At 42.7% G+C, this 22,304-nt stretch overlaps 1 protein-coding gene across 1 annotated transcript in view; it reads right to left on the reverse strand.

Annotated features, from left to right (window-relative positions):
* MYO5C (myosin VC) overlaps positions 1-22,304 on the reverse strand; it is a 93,177-nt gene continuing 70,873 nt past the window's right edge. Inside the window, exons 34-41 of the mRNA XM_032343752.1 lie at positions 20,867-20,965; positions 19,261-19,415; positions 17,737-17,826; positions 14,452-14,602; positions 13,123-13,405; positions 3,941-4,115; positions 3,441-3,521; positions 1-1,432 (exon numbers count right to left, since the gene is read on the reverse strand). Of these exons, the coding sequence (XP_032199643.1) occupies positions 1,280-1,432; positions 3,441-3,521; positions 3,941-4,115; positions 13,123-13,405; positions 14,452-14,602; positions 17,737-17,826; positions 19,261-19,415; positions 20,867-20,965 (1,187 nt within the window). The 3' untranslated portion in view covers positions 1-1,279. The remainder of the gene's footprint in view (positions 1,433-3,440; positions 3,522-3,940; positions 4,116-13,122; positions 13,406-14,451; positions 14,603-17,736; positions 17,827-19,260; positions 19,416-20,866; positions 20,966-22,304) is intronic.

The following is a 22,304-nucleotide window of genomic DNA, read 5'->3' on the forward strand; positions in this document are numbered from 1 at the left end:
TTTGGTAATTTATTTTATTGATTAAAATACTTAAAAGTTCTACTTTTCATTTCTTCCTATACAATGTATCTAAATGAACTAAATCATTTATAATATGAAAAGACATAATCACCTATCAGGGCGACATTGCTTCATCATCATATATTATTTCCACCCCTAAGATATATGTCCGTGTTAAAGAATCACAGCCACAGCCTGGGAATCTGTCAGAAGCCGAGGGCTGGTTAGGATCCTCGGAACGGCGCCCAGGAGCACTGGGGCCACTGGCCATATAGGCTAGCAGGGCTGGTCAAATGACATTGTGTGCTCTGAAAGGAAGGAAAGAAAAGGTTTGGGGGAGGTGTGTGTGTGTGGGGGTGGGGTGGACAAGGGATAGTCCGTTTCCACAAAACTTGGGAAATGCTGGTTTCTCCTAAGGAGGAACTGACATAATTCTTCAGTTATTTTTATGGGAAAATTTTTAAGAACATATTTGAATGCTGAAAAGATAGAGAAAATCATTTAAGTTGCCTTTTAAGCTTAGTTTTTAAAAACGTTAAATGAACTATGAGAAAGTATGGCAAGTGTGTTGGCAGATAATAGTTAAAGAAATGTTCTTTCAGAAGAGATGATAAATGGGCATGAATTAATTTTACTAATAGATTCGTTTTAGAATATATGTATATAAAATACTTCATATGATTCATCTCAGATTGAATATTCTCTTACAAACTAGAGGAACCTGAAATTACAAATGTTTTTGCGTGCAGGATCATTTTTAATAAAAAGTGAATGAACCCCAACCCCCCGACCTCGGGGCAGGAGGCCTGGGGTCAGAGGACTTTTGACAGGATCTTGTGGCCAAATGGGATTATTTCCTGGAGGACGCAGCCCTGGACCCCAGCTGCGGCTTCATAAATGTACCAGGGCCTCACAAAAACATTAGAAAACTTAGGAGACACAGGGCTCCCGGATCCTATGGCCTCTGGGCGGGGGAGCCCTGTCCCAAGACAGATCTAGAAAATACGGGCCTTCCGGGAATCCTAGTAAAAGCTGGCTGTGCTTCTGAAGGTAGACGTGGCCTTTCCAACCCCAGCTAGTGTGTGTTAATTCTTACAGAATGACAGTGGTGACACCATCACCGGGAGCAAGAGAAGATGTGGCCCATCTTGGAGAATTCTTACGTTCTTCCTTACATCACATTCCAAAGCATTTCCAGTTCCAATAATAAACCACATCCCTCATATTCGCTCTTCATGTAGCCTCTGAGGGAAAAGTACACTTACTCTCTTTTCTCCTGCTATAACCTATTGAGAAAGCCTAGCTTAAAACTGCTGGGGATCTGGATCATTTCCAGAGCATGTGGAGAGGGGGTAAAAGGAAATGTAACTTGAAAGAGATATTTTGTATCCAACATCAGCTGGGATGAATCCGCCCGGTTATTTAGGAGAGCCTGAAATTAAAACCAGAGGAAAAATGAATAAAGAAACCAGTGCATTCTGCTTTATGATTGTCTAGAAGTCTAGAGAGAGGAAAACACAACTCCACCATCGCTGAAAAGCTCCTTTCAAAATCATGTCAGCGAATGCACAAAAAAGCCTTTTAACAACACATTCCCTTGGTGAAATGATCTATGCAGGATTTCCAATCAGCTCTCATGAATATTTACTTACGTGCTCTGTTTCACCTCAGAAGTTAATTTCCCACAGGATGGACTGACTGTAAATGGATCTGTTTTCTATTCTTACTCATTCTTGTGGCATAATTCTAAGGCCAGACAAGAGTAGATCTATAGTATTAAATCTTTCTAACAGTTACCCTTTTTTATAATTCAGTAGTTTGTAAACTTTTTTTTTTATCTCAACACCCCTTTATACTCTTTAAAGATTACTGAAGACCCCAAAGAGTTTTGTGCATATGGGTAGAACTATTGATATTTACTATATTAGTAATTAAAACAACAATTTAAAATATTAATTCATTAGAGTAACAAGAACAAACCCAATGCATGTAAACATTTATTGAAAAGTAACTATTTTTTAAAACAAAAAAAATAGTAGGAAGTTGTATTGTATTGTATTTTTGTAAATCTTTTTAATGTCTGACTTAATGATAGGTAAAATCTCTCACATCCGCTTCTGCATTCAACCTACAGTGAATAGAGGTTGAAAGTAGAGGAAAGTAGAGGTTGAAGTAGAGAAAGAAAAGTCTGCTTCACACATACATACTTGGAAAAAGGAAGCCTTTGCAGATCCCCTGAAAAGGTCTCAAGGACCTACAGGATCCTTGAATCAAACTTTGAGAAATGATACCTTAGTTGATTGGGGAAGACACTTTAGGGATTAAAATAAGAAAAGTGGGTATACATTATTCCATTCAGCCTCTGCTCCCTTGCACAGCACTGATAAGAAGACTGATAATAAGCCAGACATGTTGAAGGAACACAGCAGGTAAATCATGGTTTTAGAGGCTAAAATGTGCCTGGGTGCCTCAGTTGGCTAAGCGTCTGCCTTCAGCTCAGGTCATGAACACAGGGTCCTGGGATTGAGCCCCACATTGGGCTTCCTGTTCAGTGGGAAGCCTCCTTCTCCCTCTCTCTCTGCTGCTCCCCTTGCTTGTGCTTTCTCAAATAAATAAATTAAATATTTTAAAATAAAATTTTAAAAAATTCAAAAATTAAAAAAAAGAATAAAATGGGTATTTGACAGGGAAAATTCCTGCTGCTTTAAAAGTTTTTTTTAATTATTATTAACATATAATGTATTATTTGCTTCAGGGGTACAGGACTGTGAATCGTTAGTCTTACACAATTCACAGCACTCGCCATAGCACATACCCTCCCCAGTGTCCATCACCCGGCCACCCCATCCCTTCCACCCCCTCCCCTCCTGCAACCCTCAGTTTGTTTCCTGAGATTGAGAGTCTCTTACGGTTTGTCTCTCTCCCTGGTCCCATCTTCTTCATTTTCCCCTCCTTTCCCCCCTATGATACCCTGCTCTGCCTCTCAAATTCCTCATATCAAAGATATCATGATAATTGTCTTTCTTTGATTTACTCATTTTGCTTAGCATAATACCCTCTAGTTCCATCCACGTTGTTGCAAATGGTAAGATTTTGGGTTTTTGATGGCTGCATAATATTCCATTATATATATACATCACATCTTCTTTATCCATTCCTGCTGCTTTTGCTAAGTGCCTTTTGTTTGCATGTTTGGTAAATGTGCTTTAATCTTAGATTTCTATAACATTAATTCAATATTCAATATTCAATTATTCATTCATTCATTTAATGTATATACTCCATGCCCACTGTGGATCCAATGTGGGGCCTGAACTCACAACCCTCAGATCAAGACCTGAGCTGAGATCAAGAGTTGGACATTTAACTGACTGAGCCACCCGGGTGTCCCCTCAATTTCTTATACTGAAAATTAAAAGGTACATCCTTAAGGATCTTACCTGTACTTTACGAACAAAAGATGGAGTCACTCTTTTTTCAAAGTCATCTATAGGTGTGTATGAATTAAGGATCTTTATGATCTGCAAACAGCACATAAGATGGTGTTAGACCATGAAAAAGGACAAGACTGTCCACGAAATAACGATTCTGATGGCTTGGGAACTGTTGGGAACCACATGTAGTTCTTCGATACTGTAAAGTGCCTCTAAGAACCATGTGTTCTGGCCTCCTTCCTTAACCCCTCCCCTCCCCCCATACATACACGTTTGTGAGTTCAGAGGGCAGGGAATGTATCATAGGCACTTTTCTGTTTTTAAGTCCTAAGTTAGTATTAAATAAATGCATATTAGATAAGAGGGTGAACCTTGGAGATAAGTGTGCACCCCAAAGAGCACACCGAGACTCAGACACACCCTGTGGCTGGCTAAGCCAGAAAGGGTGACACCAATCACACAATCTGTTTTTGAAGATCAGGGACACACTCAGCAAGCTTGGTCACCTGCACAGCAGACAGTGAGGTACAGCGTTCATAGATCTCCTTGGCATCGCTGTCTGTGGTCTTCTTGACCTGAAGCAACCAGGCTGCCTGAGAGAGAGGTTCCAAAGTTTCCTTGGCCAAGCTGTTCTGCAAATTCTTATCTTTAAGCCATTCTTCTAAGTAGCTGATGTTGCACCTGGAGTAAAAGCCAGAAAAACAGTGAATAGTGGGTGATCTGTTGAGAACACTTCAGGGGAGGATGCCAAATCCCACAGTGTGTCCTGAGAAGGTATCTGAGTTCACTGAGAGCTTTAGGACCATGGTCCAGCCGTTTCTTCATTTGTAACATGAGGGGGTTGGACCAAATGATTAGCTCTCATGATCCGTGGTTCTAAGGATCTTGATGGTCTGGGGTGAGGGCCATAGCAGCTCTAAACTTTGGGGGAAATCTGAGCAAAAAGTGGTGACGGCAATAATTTACAAAATGATCTATTAAAATAAGCTTAATAATGGATTTGAAAATCTACTAAAGGAAAAAATCATAGTGATATTTGAAGACCTTGCACTGGTATAAAAAACTGCTTTCTTTTCCTAAATTGGCAGAAAATTTTCAATTGGTAGAACGCTTTCATTCGGTCCACTGGGGTTTTTATTCTTGTTTCTGTCACTAATTATCATAAGTTTATAAGGTAAGAGGTATGGGTTTTAGTCCCACCAGTCTACTTTGTGAGTTTGGAAAGTTACTCAACCTCTATGGGTGAGTGAGAGTGTTGAGAACCCCCATTTATTGCTAGTGGGAATGTAAAATGGTAGAGCTGCTAAGAAAAACAGGTTGACAGTTCCCCAAAGTGTTAAACATAGAACTGCCATATGACCCAGCAATTCCACTCTTGGATATATACTCAAGAGAACTGAGAGCATGTCCACATAAAATATCGTGCATACATGTTCACTGCAGCGTAGCCAAAAAATCAAAACAACCCAAAACAACCCACAAATTGTGGTATGTCCATACAGTGGGATGTTATTCAGCAATAAAAAGGAATGAGGTATTGATACATGCTACCACATGGATGATCTTTGAGAATATTATGCTAAGGGAAAGAAGTCAGTCACAAAAGACAACACATTTTATGGTTCCATTTATAAAAGTGTCCAGAACAAGCAAACCTACAGAGAAAGAAAATATATTTGTGCTTGCCTTGCCTGAGGGAGAGGGGACTATGGAGGTGGGATATGGTAGCAGATGAGTGCTGGTGCTAATGGGTATAAGAATTCTTTTTAGAGTGATGGAAATGTTTTAAAATTACATTATGGTGATTGTACAACTCTGTAAATATACCAAAACCCATTGAACTATACAAATATAGTTTATAGAGTAGATAAAATTTACAATATGTAAATTATCTATCAATGAAGCTGGTTTTAAAAATTGAATTTGGGGGCTCCTGGCTGGCTCTACTGGAAGAGCGTGCAACTTTTGATCTTGGGATCATGGGTTCAAGTTCCACGTTGGGTATGGAAATTACTTAAATAAATAAACCTTTAAAAAAATGAGTGTTGAGGGCGCCTGGGTGCTCAGTGGGTTAAGCCGATGCCTTCGGCTCAGGTCATGATCTCAGGGTCCTGGGGTCAAGCCCCACATCGATCTCTCTGCTCAGCGGGAGCCTGCTACCTCCTCTCTCTCTGCCTGCCTCTCTGCCTACTTGTGATCTCTCTCTGTCAAATAAATAATAAAATCTTAAAAAAAAAAATGAGTGTTGAACCAGGTGATCTCTAAGGGCATTCCTAGCTTGCACCTTCTAAATTAGCAACTCCCTACGTGGGTCTTCTCTTGACTATAACACTGCGACAATAATGCGGAGTCGGTATATTCCAAAGGGATGTAATGAGTGTGAGATACTATTTCTTGTACTGGTTTCCTGCCTTTTTTCCACTGGCAATTTGGTTCCACTAGTTTGAGTTCTCATTACAATGGATTCCTATTGGGCTTCCCATCTTATCCCTTCTAATTCGTCCTACTTAATCCTGCCACAGTCCCTCCTTAATATGGATGTTGAGCATGTTAATTCTCCCACTAAAAAATCAGTGGTGGAACATAATCCAGTAATTATACCCAAAGTATTGGGTAAATACAGGGTATTTACCCAAAGAAAATGAAAATGCTAATTCAAAAAGATATATGTACCCCTATGTTTATTGTAGCATTATTTATAATAGTCAAGATATGGAAGCAACCCTGGTGTCTATCAATAGAGGAAGAGATGAGGAAGGTGTGGTGTAGCTATACAATAGACTACTACTCAGCCATAAAAAAGAATGAGGTCTTGCCATTTGCAATAACATGGATTGCCCTAGAGGGTATAGGCTGAGTGAAATAAGTCTGTTGAGGAAAGACCAGTAACGTATGATTTCATTCACATGTGAAACTTAAGAAACTAGACAAAGGGAAAAAGAAACCAAAAACCAGATTCTTAAATACAGAGAACAACCTGGTGGTTGCCAGAGGGAGACTGGTGGGAGGATGGGTGAAATAGATAAAAGGAATTATGAGCACACTTATCCTGATGAGCACTGACTGATGTACAGAATTGCTGAATCATGCTTTTGTGTACCTGAAACTAACATAACACCGTATGTTGATTATTCATCAGGTTTTGAGAAAAGCGGAAAAATCAGTGGTGGAGTTCTTGTTCTAAGCAAGAACATACTCCACTTTGCCCTCCCATTGAATGCAGCTGTAAAAGCTTGATGGAATGCCTGAAGCAGCTACTTGAGGACTCTGGAAAGTAAATAGTACTAGGTAGGTTGGGGAAGAAGACCAGGATTTGAAGTATTGACAAATGGGTAGTGAATTTACTAGTTTTTTTCTGTCTACTATTCATTAGCCTGACCTCAAAGGAGCCTGAAACTCAGCAGTGGGTACTGATGGCAATAAAGTCTTCCAGTCAGAGGCCTCTAGGTCTGTGTTGAGGAGCTGAAAAAAATGGTCTTAAAGCTCTTTAGAAAGGATAGAAGTCCTCTGCTTTTCTTCTTTCTACTTTTTCTTTCTTCTTTTTGTGCTTCAGCCCCAAACAATTTCATTGTGGTAGCAGTGTGGCCATGGGGTCCAGTAGGAAGCTAAAACTCTGAGGGAGGAAAACCTTCTCCAAATGGAGCAACTGTGGTTCAAGAGAATGGGGTGAACCCCCATTATTCATTTCTGCCACCACTTGGTCTCAGACGAAGATATTTGTAGCAAGTACACCACACAGTGAGTTAAGTAAACCCCCAGTTTTCTGTCTAGAGGACCAAAGAGGGGATTCTCGGGGATCTGGAAAGTATCAGGGGTGTTTTGGAGATGGAGGAGCTTGGGAAAACAACCCTTTAAAGTTGTTCATGAACTCCTTGGTGCAACCTTGGGCCCATGCACGGATCTGACCCTCAACAGCACACATAGGCTTTGAGGACTAAACAATGGGACAGAGCACCACCCAAGTTTCAGACTGACCATGGCGTGTCACACGTGAGACAGAACCAAACAGCATAACAAAAGCTTTGAGAACTGACACAGGGGTCACAAGTTACAAATGATGGTCAGAACTCGCAGCCTGAACTCAAATGGGTTATCTGATAAAAATATCAACATTCTCCATAAGACTGAAAGACCCAAAGTCTCAGTATAATACTAGAAGTGTCCAGGAGATGATTCAAAATTACTTGGCATATGAAGAACCAAGAAAGTCTCAATTTACATCAAACAAGAAAATCAATAGATGTTAATTCTGAAATGACACAGAGATTTAAAGAAGCTATCATAAAAATGCTCCAAAAAGTAAAGACAAACTCTCTTGAAATAAATGAAACAATAGAAAGTCTCAGAAAAGAAAAGGATGATACAAAGAAAAACCAAACAAAAACTTTACAACTGAAAAATATAATAACAAAAATAAAAGAATTCTTCTAATGGGTTCAACAGCAGAATAGAGATGCCAGAGGAAACAGTCAGTCAAGAGAGAGAATTCGGGGGTGCCTGGGTGGCTCAGTGGGTTAAAGCCTCTGCCTTCGGCTCAGGTCATGATCCCAGGGTCCTGGGATTGAGCCCCACATCGGGCTCTCTGCTCAGCAGGGAGCCTGCTTCTTCCTCTCTCTTTGCCTGCCTCTCTGCCTGCCCCTCTGCCTACTTGTGATCTCTGTCTGTCAAATAAATAAAATCTTAAAAAAAGAGAGAGAGAGAGAGAATTCGATCTAAAGAATGAAAACAGAGGGAAAATAAATTAAATAAACAACTTTAGGGACCCATGGGACCATAATGAAAGGCTTAGCATTCATGTTATTGAAGTTCCAGGGGAAAGGAGAAATTATGATGCAGACAAAATATTTGAAGAAATGGCTGAAAAGGGGGCACCTGGCTGCCTCAGTTGGTTAAGCATCTGCCTTCAGCTCAGGTCATGATCCCAGGGTCCTGGGATTGAGTTCCACATAGGGCTTCCTGCTCAGTGGGGAGCCTGCTTCTCTCTCTCCCTCTTCCTCTGCTGTTCTTTCGCTTTCTCTGTCTCTTTCAAATAAAAAAATAAAATCTTAAAAAAAAAAAAAGGAAAGAAATGACTGAAAAGGTCCCAGATTTAGTGAGATGTGCAAGCTTACAGATTCAAAAAGCTCAGGGAATTTCAAAGAGGTTAAACTCAAAGAAATCCACACCCAGACACATCCTAATTAAACTGTGGAAAATCAAAGACCAAAAAATCTTGAACGCAATCTGAGAAAAACTGTGCATTACTTGTAGGGAAAAGCAATTCAAATATCCTTGCATTTCTCGTCAGAAACCATGGAAAAATGTTTCACATTTTTAAAGTGATGAAAAAAAATGGAATGCAAACAAAAATTCTATATCTCACCAAAATATACTTCAGGAATGAAAGTGAAATGAAGACATTTTCAGGTGAAAGAAAACTAAGTATTGGCACTGAACTTGCTGTGTAAGGATTACCAAAAGAATGCCTTCAGGCAGAAAGGAAATGGAATCAAAATGAGATTTGGGGGAAAAAATAAGACTTGCTACATTAGGAATGAAGGAGTAACAGAAACGGAGTAAACATGTGGGCAAATATAATAGACAGTTCTTCTATTGAGTTTCTTAAAATATATTAGCTGGTTTAAAATGAAAATTATAACATTATCTGGCAGAGTTTTTGATGTCCGTAGATACAATACATAAGACAACTATAACATAAAGGGGAAAGGTGCCTATGTGATGGTAAGCATCTTATATTTCACTTGACATGGTTAAGATAATGATTCTAAATAGACTAAAAGGGGCACCTGCGTGGCTCAGTCAGTTAAGCATCTGAATCTTGATTTCACTCAGGTCTTGATCTCAGGGTGGTGAGTTCAAGCCCCATGTTGGGCATGGAGCTTACTTCGAAATAACTAACTAAATAGACTGATAATTCAGTATATATTCTTTAATTCCTAGAACAAACACTAAAAAATACAAAGATAGAGTAAAAACACAGTAGATAAATGTTTTAGAGGGGGGAGGGGCAGAAGGAGAGAGAGAGATAGAATGTTTTAAGCAGACTCCATGCCCAGCATAGAATAGAACCTGAATACCTGAATACCCGAAACTCTGTATCTACTGAACAACGCCTCCCTCTTCCTCTCTCTCCTCAGTCCTGGGCAACAATCATTCTATATTCTGTTTCCAAGGGTGTGACTGACAGAATACATTTGAAAGGATCATATGGAATTAAACCAAAAGTCAGTAATAGAAAGGGAGCAAGAAAGTCTCTGAAAGCTTGTAACTTTTTTTTTTTTAAAGATTTTATTTATTTGCTGAGAGAGAGGGATAGAGAGAGCATGAATGGTAGGGAGGGGGAGAGGGAGAGACAGAAATAGACACACAGGGCTTGATCCCAGGACCCCAAGATCATGACCTGGGCTGAAGGCAGAGGCTTAACTGACTGGGCCACCCAGATGCCCTTGAACAACATACTTCTAAGTAGTCCACAGGTCAAAGAGTAAGACTCCAAGAAAACTAGAAACTATTTTCAATTTAAAAAAAAAAATGAAAAACAACGTCTCGGAATTTGTGGGATAAAGTTAGTGCTTAAAGAGAAATTTTTGGCATTAAATGCTTATGTTAGAAAAGAGAGGTCTCGAAGTCAATAACCAATGCTTCTACCTTAAGAAACAAGAAAAAAAAAGAGCAAAAATACATCCAAAGCAAGCAGAAGGAATGATATAATAAAGACAGTAACAGAAATCAATTAAATTTTCTAAAAAAGAGAAAAATCAATGAAAGCCAAAGCTGGTTATTTGAAAGGATCAGTAAAATTGATAAACAACCCCTGGCAAGACAGATCAAGATAAAAAGAGAAGACACAGATCACCAATTCAGGAATGGAAGTGGGGGGATATCACTCCAAATTCTGCAGAAAGTAAAATAATATGGAAATATTATTTGTAGCTCCATGCACATAAACTCAACAACTTAGATGAAGGGCACTGATTCCTTAAAGAAGCTCATCGAAGATGAGATATATAACCTGAATACTCCTACGGCTATTGAAGAATTTGAATTCAGAGTTTAAAGCCTTCTGGGAAAAAAAAAAAGCCAAAAAGCCTGTCGTGGCTGCGACCACTGAGGGACTGACACGTGCGTTGCTCAGGCCCGCGTTCCACTTTCTTGATGTAACCAACCTGGCCCTCCATTCGAAGGGAGCTATTAATACCCTACCAGCAGTTTTCTGTCATGAAGCTTGTGGTCATTCCTCTAAGCCTGGGTCTGCTGAAATTCTGCCTGTGCTTTCAGACCCAAACCAATGCCTTTCCCGTTCTTCCCCAGGTCCCTTAGTCCAGCAAGCCATGCATGTCCTTGGGCACATTACTCTGGTCCCTGACAGAACTGTCTGTCTCCACGTGCCCTGTGAAGGCTTTCACCGAAGATCGCTGGACAAAGCAGCCACAGCGAAACTCGCTGCAAAAATGCTACTGCAGAGACTGTGGGATAAAGTTCCATGTGAAACCTTATTTTTTATAACTCATGACTAGGAACAAAAAAATAATTGGGAAAATATTTACCTCTTCCCTGGGAACACCTGGCTTACCATACTCATGAGACCAGACAGCTGACCATGTTTGGCTTTTTGTCCCATCAGCCAGGAAGCCCAGAAACAGTTTTCAGGCGACTCTGTCCAATGTTTATGGTTTTTCCCCTTTGTTCTTGATCTTCTACTTGTATTCAGGCTTTATTATTTTGTGGCTTGTGTGTTTTCATTGTAAAGCCACCTCAAATCCTCATGGGCCTTGCTCATGGCAGGAGCTTAATAAATACCTGAATAAACGAGCCTCTGTGAAATGCATGTGTTCCTTAGAGCACTACACCATAAGGGAATTACTTCTCAGATGGTCGCTGTCAACTGGTGAACCAAGAAAGCACTGAGCACCTATGGGGACAGATGTGGCCTCTCCTCTGAGCAGCTGTCATGGGATCCAGGCGCATCCATCTTGCTTATGACTGTCCTCACTCGTGGAGAACCCACAGAAGGAAAGAGAATTGCTTAGCCAGGGCTCTAATGACACGTTTAAGTTTATGGGTTTCCTCTAAATAGGGTTGAATCCTACCTCAGAGGCCCACAGGGCTTCTGCCTGGAGCTTGGGAAAAAAATAGAACCTTTTCCTTTCCCAAGGAAGAGAAGAAGATCCACAAAGCCCTTCAGAATCCTCTTTCTTATCTGAAAACCACAATCTGGTGTCATAGGAATCTGCCAGCCTGGTTTGTGGGAATGTCTAAGTTCAAGTTTCATTAATGCTAACACGGTTTAATAGATGCCTTGTTTACTTCTTGGCTCAAGAGGCTTCCTTTGCTCCCTACCCTGACATCACTGTCGTCAACACGATCTCAGCTTCTCATGCCACATATATGTATCAAATCCCTGTGCAAATCATAGAAATCGTAACTATATACCCTATTTCTAGTCACTCGATAGTGCTAACTCTAACAAGAGTTCAGGGTTTGTGTTTCCTCAACTAAGAGATCAGGAAAAGTTGACACACCTCAAAACTGTGTCTCACCATGTCCTCAGAACATTGGTCCTGCTGCTCCCCAAACAAACCCCTGCTGAATCTAGACAGAGCTTCCTCCTAGAGCCTGAGGGAGGCTCCTCATTCAGCTCTCCCTCTGTGCCTTTGCCTGCCTCATTTCCCCTGCCTGGAATGTTCTTCTCCCTGTTGGATCACTCAGTGCATAGCTCTCGGGTCTCACTTGTCTATCCACCACGATCTCTCTTCTCTGCATCCTTGTTTGTGACTTCACCATAATTGCCTTGAATGGTTATTTGACTATTTTGAGGTTCTGGAGGGCAGGGATCTAGCTGCTCTTTCCTTCATTTCCCGTGTCCTCAGCTGCCAACACTGCGAGTCACAGAGGTGGCAGTCAGTAAACGCCAGTTGAGTGTCTGACAAGCACCCAGTGCCAGGATTTAAAATACACAGTTACTAGTTACTAGTCTTTAACCACCAAAGGAAGGCCCTGGGCCTGACTGCCAAGCTAGCTTGGTGCAGAGTGATGACCGGGGGTTGGGGCTACCACCAGACCACAGACCTCCTCAAGTTTCTAAGAGTCCTCTTGCTCACCCCTACCCCAGCAGCACAGCTCACACGGAGGGGCAGCAGACATTAAGAATGTAAGGGCCTACTTAGCCAGAGGGAGCCATTTTGTGTTTATGCAGTGAACTTAGATTGACCCTGCACCTCCCAGAGGAACTTACTTGCAAAGCCCAGATACAAGGGTGGGTCAGGCCAGGTGGAGACATTCAATCAGTGGGGCATGCATATATCTACTAGGGTAAATTGAAATTCAATTGGCCACCTGTGTGTGACCTAATATGACTGTGCAGTTTATTCTGTGTGTTGCTGATGTAGCATGACTATGCAGGTTTTTTTGTGTGTTGCAATCTCATTGGCCACTTGTGTATAGCCAGGCTCAACCACCTCTATAAAAGTTAGTCTGTGAGGCTGGGAGGGGTCGCCTCTTTGTAAGAGACAGCCCCGACCCGTTGGTTTGGCCCCAACCGGTTGGTTTGATTCTCGATGCTTGGTACGAAATAAAGCTTTGCTTGACCTTCGCTTTGTTATCAGTCTCGCTCCTTTGATTATGGACCCTAACAAAGGGCATTCTTTCCAGCTGCCTCTGGGTACGGGTAAAGGCTTATGGATTTTACCTGATCTGCATCCCTTTTCTGCAGGAGCACATGTCTTTGCGCAGGAAGAGGCTGTTCAGGGTGACGGCCCCAATCAAGAAGAAGAGCTGCTTCACGGCCTGCCTCACCAGCTCAGGGTCCAGGCCATTCTGGCACATGGTGCTGTAGAAGTAGCTCAGCTGCTGCAGGACGGAGGTCATCGTGTAGGCGTCCGTGTCATCTATGCTGGAGGACCGCTTCCGGAAGCCGGTGGGCTTCAGGCCGGAAATGCCCTGCAGGCTCTCGTATTCCAGCATGCCCTGCACTAGAGAGAACACAAGCATGTCTCGCTCACACAGTGGGCACGACCAGAGAACGTTTTCCATGGCTCTCCTGGGTCTGTTCCAGGAGGTGGCACATTTTCTGCAGGAGTTAGCAGTGGACACAGCTGTGATAGGGGAAGCGAGAAGATCAAGGACTGGGGAGCCCCAGAGGGAGGAGGTGCATGGCTCTTTACAACAGCTTGGAGTCCTTCTTCTTTCAACTTCACAGGAGAGGGAGCAGGTTAACATGATAACTGATGGTCTGGAACCATTTAAAGTCAGAGTATTTAAATTTCAGAAAACTGAAGAAAATATACAAGAATTTGAGTGGGACTTTAGGATTTCAAAAATGCTTAGTGATGACCTAGGATTAGCTACATAAGTAGTAGCAGGTCTCCCTAGTCTTATCCTTCAGGGTGAATCACCATTATAGGCAGGAAACTAAGAACTATGTACTTTTTTTTAAAGATTTTTAAAATTTATTTGACAGAGAGATCACAAGCAGGCAGAGAGGCAGACAGAGAGGGAGAAGCAGGCTCCCCGCTGAGCAGAGAGCCCGATGCGGGGCTCGATCCCAGGACCCTGAGATCATGACCTGAGCCAAAGGCAGTGGCTTAACCCACTGAGCCACCCAGGCACCCCAAGAACTATGTACTTTTATATAGGTCATCATTTCAAGAAATTAAAAAGAATTAAAAAGTAGACATTTACATAATTAAATTTTTCTGGGTTTAAAATTATATTCTTTGTCATTGCATAGCTTATACTGGATTTATTTCATTATTTTATTTTTTAAAAAGATTTTATTTCTATATTACAGAGAGAGATAGTGAAAGAAGGAACACAAGCAAGGGAGAGCCAGAGAGGGAGAAGCAGGCTCCCTGCTGAGTGGAGAGCCCGACACAGGGCTCGATCCCAGGACCCTGGGATCATGACCTGAGCCAAAGGCAGAGGCTTAACAACTGAGCCACCCAGGCACCCCTGGATTTCTTTTTTTAAGGTCTCAGGGTGACCATAAATATTTTTTGGTCATTGATTCTTTTCTTACCTATTATTGGTTGAATGTTGTTTTCCATTACAACAATGAACTGATGATAGATTCGTATCGCCACATCACTAAGAATCTGCCTGTATTCTGAGAGGTCAAAATTGTTCAAGCAATTCTTATTCTGATGTGGACTATTAAGCTTCATGAATTCCTGAAAGTAATGTGAGCATATAAATATTAGAATGATACAGACATGTAGGAAATTAAATCACTACCTCTATTAGGGACAGTCCAATAAGCGTCTATACTTTAAAACCCAGCGTCTGATTGTATGAAATGAGCTCTGCATGTCTGTGGTGCCGCTTACTCTCTATAACTGTCGCCATATTGCCTCCTCACCCTACAAATAGGCACCCCCCACCCCCTGCCCTGCACCTATACCATACAGTGCAGAACAAATCCCATGGAAGCTCATCAAAAAAGACGGCAAAGCCACAAAGGAAACACACACCTGTAAGAGGCCAGGAGATGCAATACAAGAGATTTATGACTTAATTATTATAGAGCACAGATCAACCTGAAATATTTTAAAATGTGTGTTATGGACTAAATATTTATGATGTCGGAGCCCTCTCCTCCAGTGTGGCTATATTTGAAGATGGAGCCTGTGACCAGGTTATTCAGATCAAATGAGGTCCTTAGTATGAGGCCCTAATCTGATAGGGTTAGTGTCCCTTTAAGAAGAGACATTAGGGGGCACCTGGGTGGCTCAGTCAGTTAAGCATCTGCCTTAGGCTAGGGTCATGATCCCAGGGTTCCAGGATCCATATGGGGGGGGGGGGTCCCTGCTCAGCAGGGAGCCTGCTTCTCCCTCTCCAGCTCCCCTGTGCTTGTGTTCCCTCTCTCACTGTCTTTGTCATAAATAAATAAAATATTAAAAAAAAAATAAAAGAAGAAGAAGAAGAGACACTAGGAAGCTCAATCTGTCTTCTTCCACACCTCGTGCCCCAAGGAGAGGCTGTGGGAGGGCGCAGCAGTGAGAAGAAGCCATCCACACGCCAGAACAGAGCTCTCAGCAGGAACTAGCCATGCTGGTAGGCTGGTTGAGGGTCAGACTTTGGGCCCCTAGAACTGTGAGAAAGTACATTTCTGTGGTTTAAAAGCCTTCTAGTCTGTGGTATTTTGTGATAACAGCCCAACCAGATTAATATGATATATCCAACATGTTCAAAGAGGTAAAAGAAAAAGAAAGCATTAAGAAGAGGATATAATGATAAGAGGCAGAGGTGAAAAAGAACCATTGAAATAGAAATGAAAATATGGCAATTAAAAAAACATTCAAACAGGGAAAAGAATGCTGTATACATGGCGGAGGGGGCAAAGAAAGGGTCAAAAGATAAATGGTGTCGAATAATATCCTCTTCCATTAATGTCTCATACATGCCAGTTTGTCTTAAATGGACTGGGCTGTGCCCCCAGCTCCTTTTGTTATTCATTTTAGTCAGAGATTGGATTATCTTTACTTACTTTTCTTCTTGTTCTATAGTACTAGTAGAGTTACTTTTATATTTTATTTTACTCTTCCTTCATTGGGACAATTAGTTATCCACCCAGAAGAAGGTATAAGGTAATTATCTCACACATCATGGGATAAATAATCACACCAGTTCTAGATAGATAAAAGCATAACTGTGAGCTCTAAATTTGAATTATAGAAGTTTAGAAGAAAGTAAGAGAAGTTCATGGTCTCAGGCAGGGAAGAATTTCCTGAAGACACTAAAACACATATCATAAAAGAGTAGGATTGGTATACCAAAATTCAGAAATTGTGTATAATGGACTCCATAAAAAAAATTATAAGACAAACCATGGTTTATTCATGATATATAAAGATCTCCTACAAATCAGTCAGAAAAAAAATTGTCTCTAAAGAAAATGGAGACTTGATGTCAGTAGACAATTTGAACAGAAACCCAAATGACCAATGAGCACATGGAGTGACTCCTTTTTTTTTTCTTAAGATTTTATTTACTTATTTGACAGACGGAGCTCACAATTAGGCAGAGAGGCAGACAGAGAGAGAGAGAGAGGAGGAAGCAAGCTTCCTGCTGAGCAGAGAGCCCGACACAGGGCTCGATCCCAGGACCCCAGGATCATGACCCAAGCCAAAGGCTGAGGCTTTTTAACCCACTGAGCCACCCAGGTGCCCCTCTCTCTTTTTTTTTTTTTTAAAGAAAAGATTTATTTTATTAAAATATTTATTTTACTTATTTTAGAGAACATGGGAGTAGGGAAAAGGGCAGGAGAGAGAAAGAAAATCTCCAACAGACTCCCGGTTGAGCATGGAGCCCTACGTGGGCTTCATCTCTTAACTCGGAGATCATGACCTGAGTGGAAACCAAGAGTCAGACGCTCAACAACTGAGCTACCCAGGTGCCCCTCCATGGAGTGAGTCCTCACCTCACTAGTGATCAAGTAATTGCAAATTAAGTCAACAAGGTATTATTTTATACCAATGAGATTGGTAAATAATTAAAATGCCTGTCAATATCAAGTGTTGGTGAAGGGATGACACTGGAAACTTCATACACAGCTGCTGGGACCATTAATGGTACAAACATCTGAGAGAGCAGTGAAAACCCTAAAAACTACCTTATTATTTTAGGTCAGTGACATTTTAGTCTGTGAACACTTGAAGGTGGAGAATTCCTTTCTGTTGGGAGCAGAGCTGGAATGGCAAAGAATGTACATACAGATTGTGGAGGAATGATCAGAATCCTGCAGAGAAAAGAGCTCCAAAGAAATAGTCATGTTAGTCTAAAGATTGGATTTTAGAGCCATGATACTGAAAACTTCAGAATGTCACAACCAGAAACAAACTTAAAAATCATCTTACTTTATTATTATGATGATGCTTTTATTAATTATTATTATTTTTAGGATTTTATTTATTTGAGAGAAGGGGGGGGGGCAGAGGAGAGGGAGAAGCAGACTCCCTGCTGAACAGGGCTCATTCCAGGACTGAGGGATGGTGACCTAAGCCGAAAGCTTATCTGACTGAACTACCCAGGGACCCTGGCCTCATTAATTTAAAACTCAAGGAAAACTGAGACCTAGTATCATGCCCAAGGTCCAGGCCTCTTGCTAAGTCTTTCTGACTGTGACTTCTGTCTGACCAGTGATGTGAAGTTGGCCTCCTGGTTGAGAAGGAGACTGGGAAGCCATCTGGAGCAGAGGCTACCCCTGGAGCTGGGGATGTCCCCAATTGCTGTGGTGAGCTCTTGCTCATGAGGAAGTTAGAGACCAGCAGTCTGCACAGAACACAGAACAGGCAAGTGTCCCTACCTCTTCTCCACTGTACTGCTTCAGGCAGTTGAGGAAATGACACGTATTGGAAAGCCAAAAAGACAGCATCTCAAAATCGTTTACATGTTCCTTAAAAACAAAAACAAACAAACAAACCAACCAAGAAAGACAAAGTTGGATCTGGTGACTCCTGGTGCCTTTGAGCCAAGATCACATGAATCTTACCAATTTGGTCAATCCATGGCTTTTGATCAGAATGAATTCTTCTTTTATTCACCAAAGACTTTACTCAATTTATACTATAATGATAAGCTTTTATGTTTATTTAGCAGGTTCTGGTTTGCAAAGTATTTCTGATGAGGAAACTTCCTGGTAAAGTTAAGTCGGGATCCTCGCTTTCCAGAGCTCACGTTCTGACTGGGAAGAACGTTCGTAACATCACATACGCAAGACATAATTAAATGGGTGCTGAGCTCCTGCACAGTGGCCCCAGACTAGACTCCAAACGCTCAGGATGCAAGGATGCTGGTGAAAAGAGGGCAGCTGAGAAAGTCTCCTACGAGCGGGGAAAATGCTGTCCTTGAAAGAAAGGGCTGGAGAGACAAGAGCTCAGGATTGAGGACTCTGCTGGGGAGAGTAGCTCTGCTTGTGGGGCAGCGGGAAGAGGCACAGAGAAGGTTAAGAGGTACCGTGGTCAGAGGTAAGTGGAAAACTGGGGAAGTCCCGGGATTTGAAGGACAAAGTAGGAGTGTTTCAGAGAGGAGGGCCTAGTGGTTCCATCCACGGGAGGAGGATAGAAAAGAAGGGAAAACCATTGGATTTAGCAAGAGCAATCATTGGTGATCTTTCTGTGGAGTGACAGGAGCAGAAGCCAGACTGCCGGAACCGGGGGAGCCTGCTAGTGTGAGCACCTCGGCAGTCGGGGCGGGGGTGGATGGAAAAGCATAGAGACTGTGGGGTATGTGGGCAGGTCCTGGCCACTCACAAAGGCAGAGGCCAGGGAGTCACTGGGGAAACGGAGACAGGAGATGCTGGTGGGAAAGGATTTATACTCTTCATGCCTGCATCTTTTAGTTTCTAAATATTTAAATATTCCAGAGCAGCACAATGAGGCAAATACTGTGTGCCTATAGCCTAGAAATGCACATGTGCCCTAAAACCCATGGGTGCCCCTTCCAAGAGCCCTCTGGTGGCTCTCGTGAATACAGCGACCAGGAAGCACTCAACAACAGACAAGTGTTAATTCTCTACTCCTAACTCCTGCTGAATGATGAATCCTCACAGCAGGGGAATCTCACCTCCTGAGCAGGTAGTGGTGATGGGGCTGGTGATTATCAGGTTGTAGCCTCGGAGGTAAGGCCTTAAGGTCTATGTGCTAATCTTTAGCCTTGGGGATCCCTGACCGAGCTTGTCTTTTCCAGACAGCTTGGCTTCTTTCCTTGGGTGGGCCTCGGACTTGTCTGAGGAATCCCGTGGCTCACCAAACACGAGAGGTGAAGGACGGCCCAAGGATGAATCCCTAAAATATTCTTAAAGTAACCAAAATACCAAGGCAGTTCCTACCTTAACCACCTGCTTGATGCCATTGATGGTGCTGTTCATGAGGGACTTGACCATACCGGCATCATTCCGAGAGTCCGCGTAGCGCACACACATGAACAGGATGTGAGCCGGCAGCCCTGGGATCATGTTCACCACCACGCCACGGGGCTTCAAGTCTGGAACAGACAGAGCTGATGAGGACTATGGCTGATAGTCAGCTCTCCCCATCAGCTCTCCCCATACAGCCCAGGCCTTGTTTGCTTTTCTGTACTGGATACAGTGCCTGAATGCATGAGGAATTCAGTCTAACAAAAATATACAGGTACCACCTGTTCCTCTTACTTCTCATTTGCTAAGTACTTTCTCTTTCTTAAAAGGCTGAAATTCAGACAGAATTTGCGCTTCTCCCTGGCCTGGAGACCCTAGACTTCAGACCTCCAATATAAGGGAGGAGACCCACGTCCGTACCCCCGACTCCAGCCCCTAATGAGGAGGTGGGATATGATCTCAGGGACCACATGCACCCCTTGAATCGGGAAAATAGACACACAATAATCCTGCAGAGAAGGCTTTGCTGGCCTTAAGCAGAAGAGAATGGCAGGGGGAGAGAGGGGGGAGTAAAGGGAAGAGAGAAACTTTATAGAATGAACTCAGGTGAGCAAACAAGAACCTTCCCATGGCTGCATTAAGACAGGGAACGAAGAGGCCCTATAGCTGTGCACCTGTGAGGGTAGAAAGGAAAGGGTCCTGGGGCTCATGCGCTCTCTGTGGGGATGGGGGTGTCACTTAGAAGAGGAAGTTAGGCTACACATCAGTTTTCTACTTTAAGATCTGAGATCAGCTGATAGAAAGTCAGTTTTCTCCCTCCCACTGGAAAACCATGTGATTTTCTTGGTGAAGACAGTCTATTAAGATTGGTTCTAAGACCACCAGCCCTTGAGTATGTATGCTGGCATATTCCTGTAACAGAGGTGGGCTGGGAAGCCTGTATCACATTGCCTACAAATAAAATTCTCAGTGGAAATCAAAAGGAACAGGGAGCCACATTACTTTCCCCATACCTCCTGTACTAAGACACAAAAATGAGAGGCTGTGTCTTCTATCTGGATACTATGATTAGACTTTGGAAGGGGTAATGGCAGCACTTCTTCTTCTTCTTCTTCTTCTTCTTCTTCTTCTTCTTCTTCTTTTTTTCACAAGTAGGCAGAGAGGCAGGCGGGGGTGGGGTGGGGAAAGCAGGCTCCCTGCCAAGCAGAGAGCCCGATGTGGGACTCGATCCCAGGACCCTGAGATCATGACCTGAGCCAAAGGCAGAGGCTTAACCCACTGAACCACCCAGGTGCCAGGGAAGCACTTCTTAACTGAGGGCAATTCTGGCTCCCTTGGGATGTTTGGCAATGTCTGGAGATGTTTTCATTGTCATGACTAGGGGTTGTTACTGGTTTCCAGAGGGTAGGAATCAAGGATGCTACTTAATATCCTATAGTGCACAGCCCCCCACAACGACCAATTATCTGGTTGCCAGTGTGGAGGTTGAAAAACCCTGGGCTAGGAGAAGCAGCGGCCCCCACCCAGGATGGGAGCAATGAGTGAAGGAGTGGACATTCAGAGTTCCAGGTCTCACTACCAAGAATGAGATTTTGGATGAGCTTGTCCTCATCTTCCGTCTTGTACTCCAGCATTCCAAGGTACTCCCTGGGTCCTGAGGACAAGTGGCCATCATTGCCTATAGGCAGAGGCAAACAATCAGTTAAATTCACAGAAACAGCTTCTACTGTCTTTATATATAGCCTACTCTGTCTCTCTCCACCCCATTCTGACTGGCTGGCACATGAACACGTGTGGCTTTCAGATAAATGAAACTTGACTAATCCTGAAGAGCTCCTCTGGTAGTGAGTCATGTCTGCGAGTCTATCCATGAGTACTGCTGCTGCTGAGAAGCTGGAGTTATCCTTGAAGAGAGCCTCATGAGAGCCAGCATGAATCCAGCACCATGCAGATAAGAAAGCCAACCAAAATATTGCTTCTCTCACAGCCACAGTCAAGAAAACAAGATTCATGGAACAGTTGGTGAGCAAAGTACCGAACGGCATGATCCCAAGGGGATCTGTATTGGTTTTCTATGTGCTGTAACAATTTACCACAAAGTTAGTGACTTAAAATACCACAGATTTTCCCAGAAGACTGAAATGGACCTCTCCTATAGGACTGAAATCAAAGTGTCAGCAGAATTGAGTTCTGGAAGCTCTGGGGGAGAATCCGTTTCGTACCTTTTTCAGTTTCTGGAGGCTGTCTATACCCCCCAGCTTATGGCTGTAACACTCTGACCTCTGCTTCTGTTACCACGTCCCCCTCTTTCTCTGCTTCCATTGTCATATCACCTTCTTTCACTCTGGCATGCCTGCCACCCTCTTATAAGGTCTCTTGTGATTGCACTGGGTCCCCTAGATAACCCAGGGTAATCTCCCCATTGCAAGATCCTTAATTTAATCACGTTGGCAAAACCCCTTTTGCCTTGTAAGTAACACAGTTACAGGCCCTGGGCTTTGGGGTGTTGACATCTTTGTGTGTGCCAGAGTCTGCCCTCTGGTCACCAAAGATTCATGTCCATTCTGAGAGGAGATGTGATGACAGAAACAGAGGTTAGAGAGTCAGAAAGAGTCTGACGATGCTATGCTGTTGAATTTGAAGATGGAGGAAGGGACCCATGAGCCAAGAAATGTGGGTGGCCTCCAAAAGCTGAGAAGGCAAGGGAAAATCTTCTCCCCTAAAGCCTCAAGAAGAAACATAGCCCTGATGACATATTGATTGTAACTCTCTGAAAACCATTTTGGACTTCTAACTTCCAAAACCTTAAGATGATAAATTTGTGTTGTGTTAAGCCGCTAATCTGATGCTGACTTGTTACAGCAGCTGTAGGAAATACAGGGGCTATAAGAACTCTTATAGAAGGGGATGGAACAAATGAAGGAGGCAGCACAGCAGTTAGGCCAAGAAGAAGGAGAAGGGTCCGGTGGGTGGAAAACAAGGTGGTGCAGGTAACAAGTCACCAGAACTTTCTTATT

This window comes from Mustela erminea, chromosome 5 (assembly GCF_009829155.1).
Source record: "Mustela erminea isolate mMusErm1 chromosome 5, mMusErm1.Pri, whole genome shotgun sequence".
Classification (NCBI taxonomy): domain Eukaryota; kingdom Metazoa; phylum Chordata; class Mammalia; order Carnivora; family Mustelidae; genus Mustela; species Mustela erminea.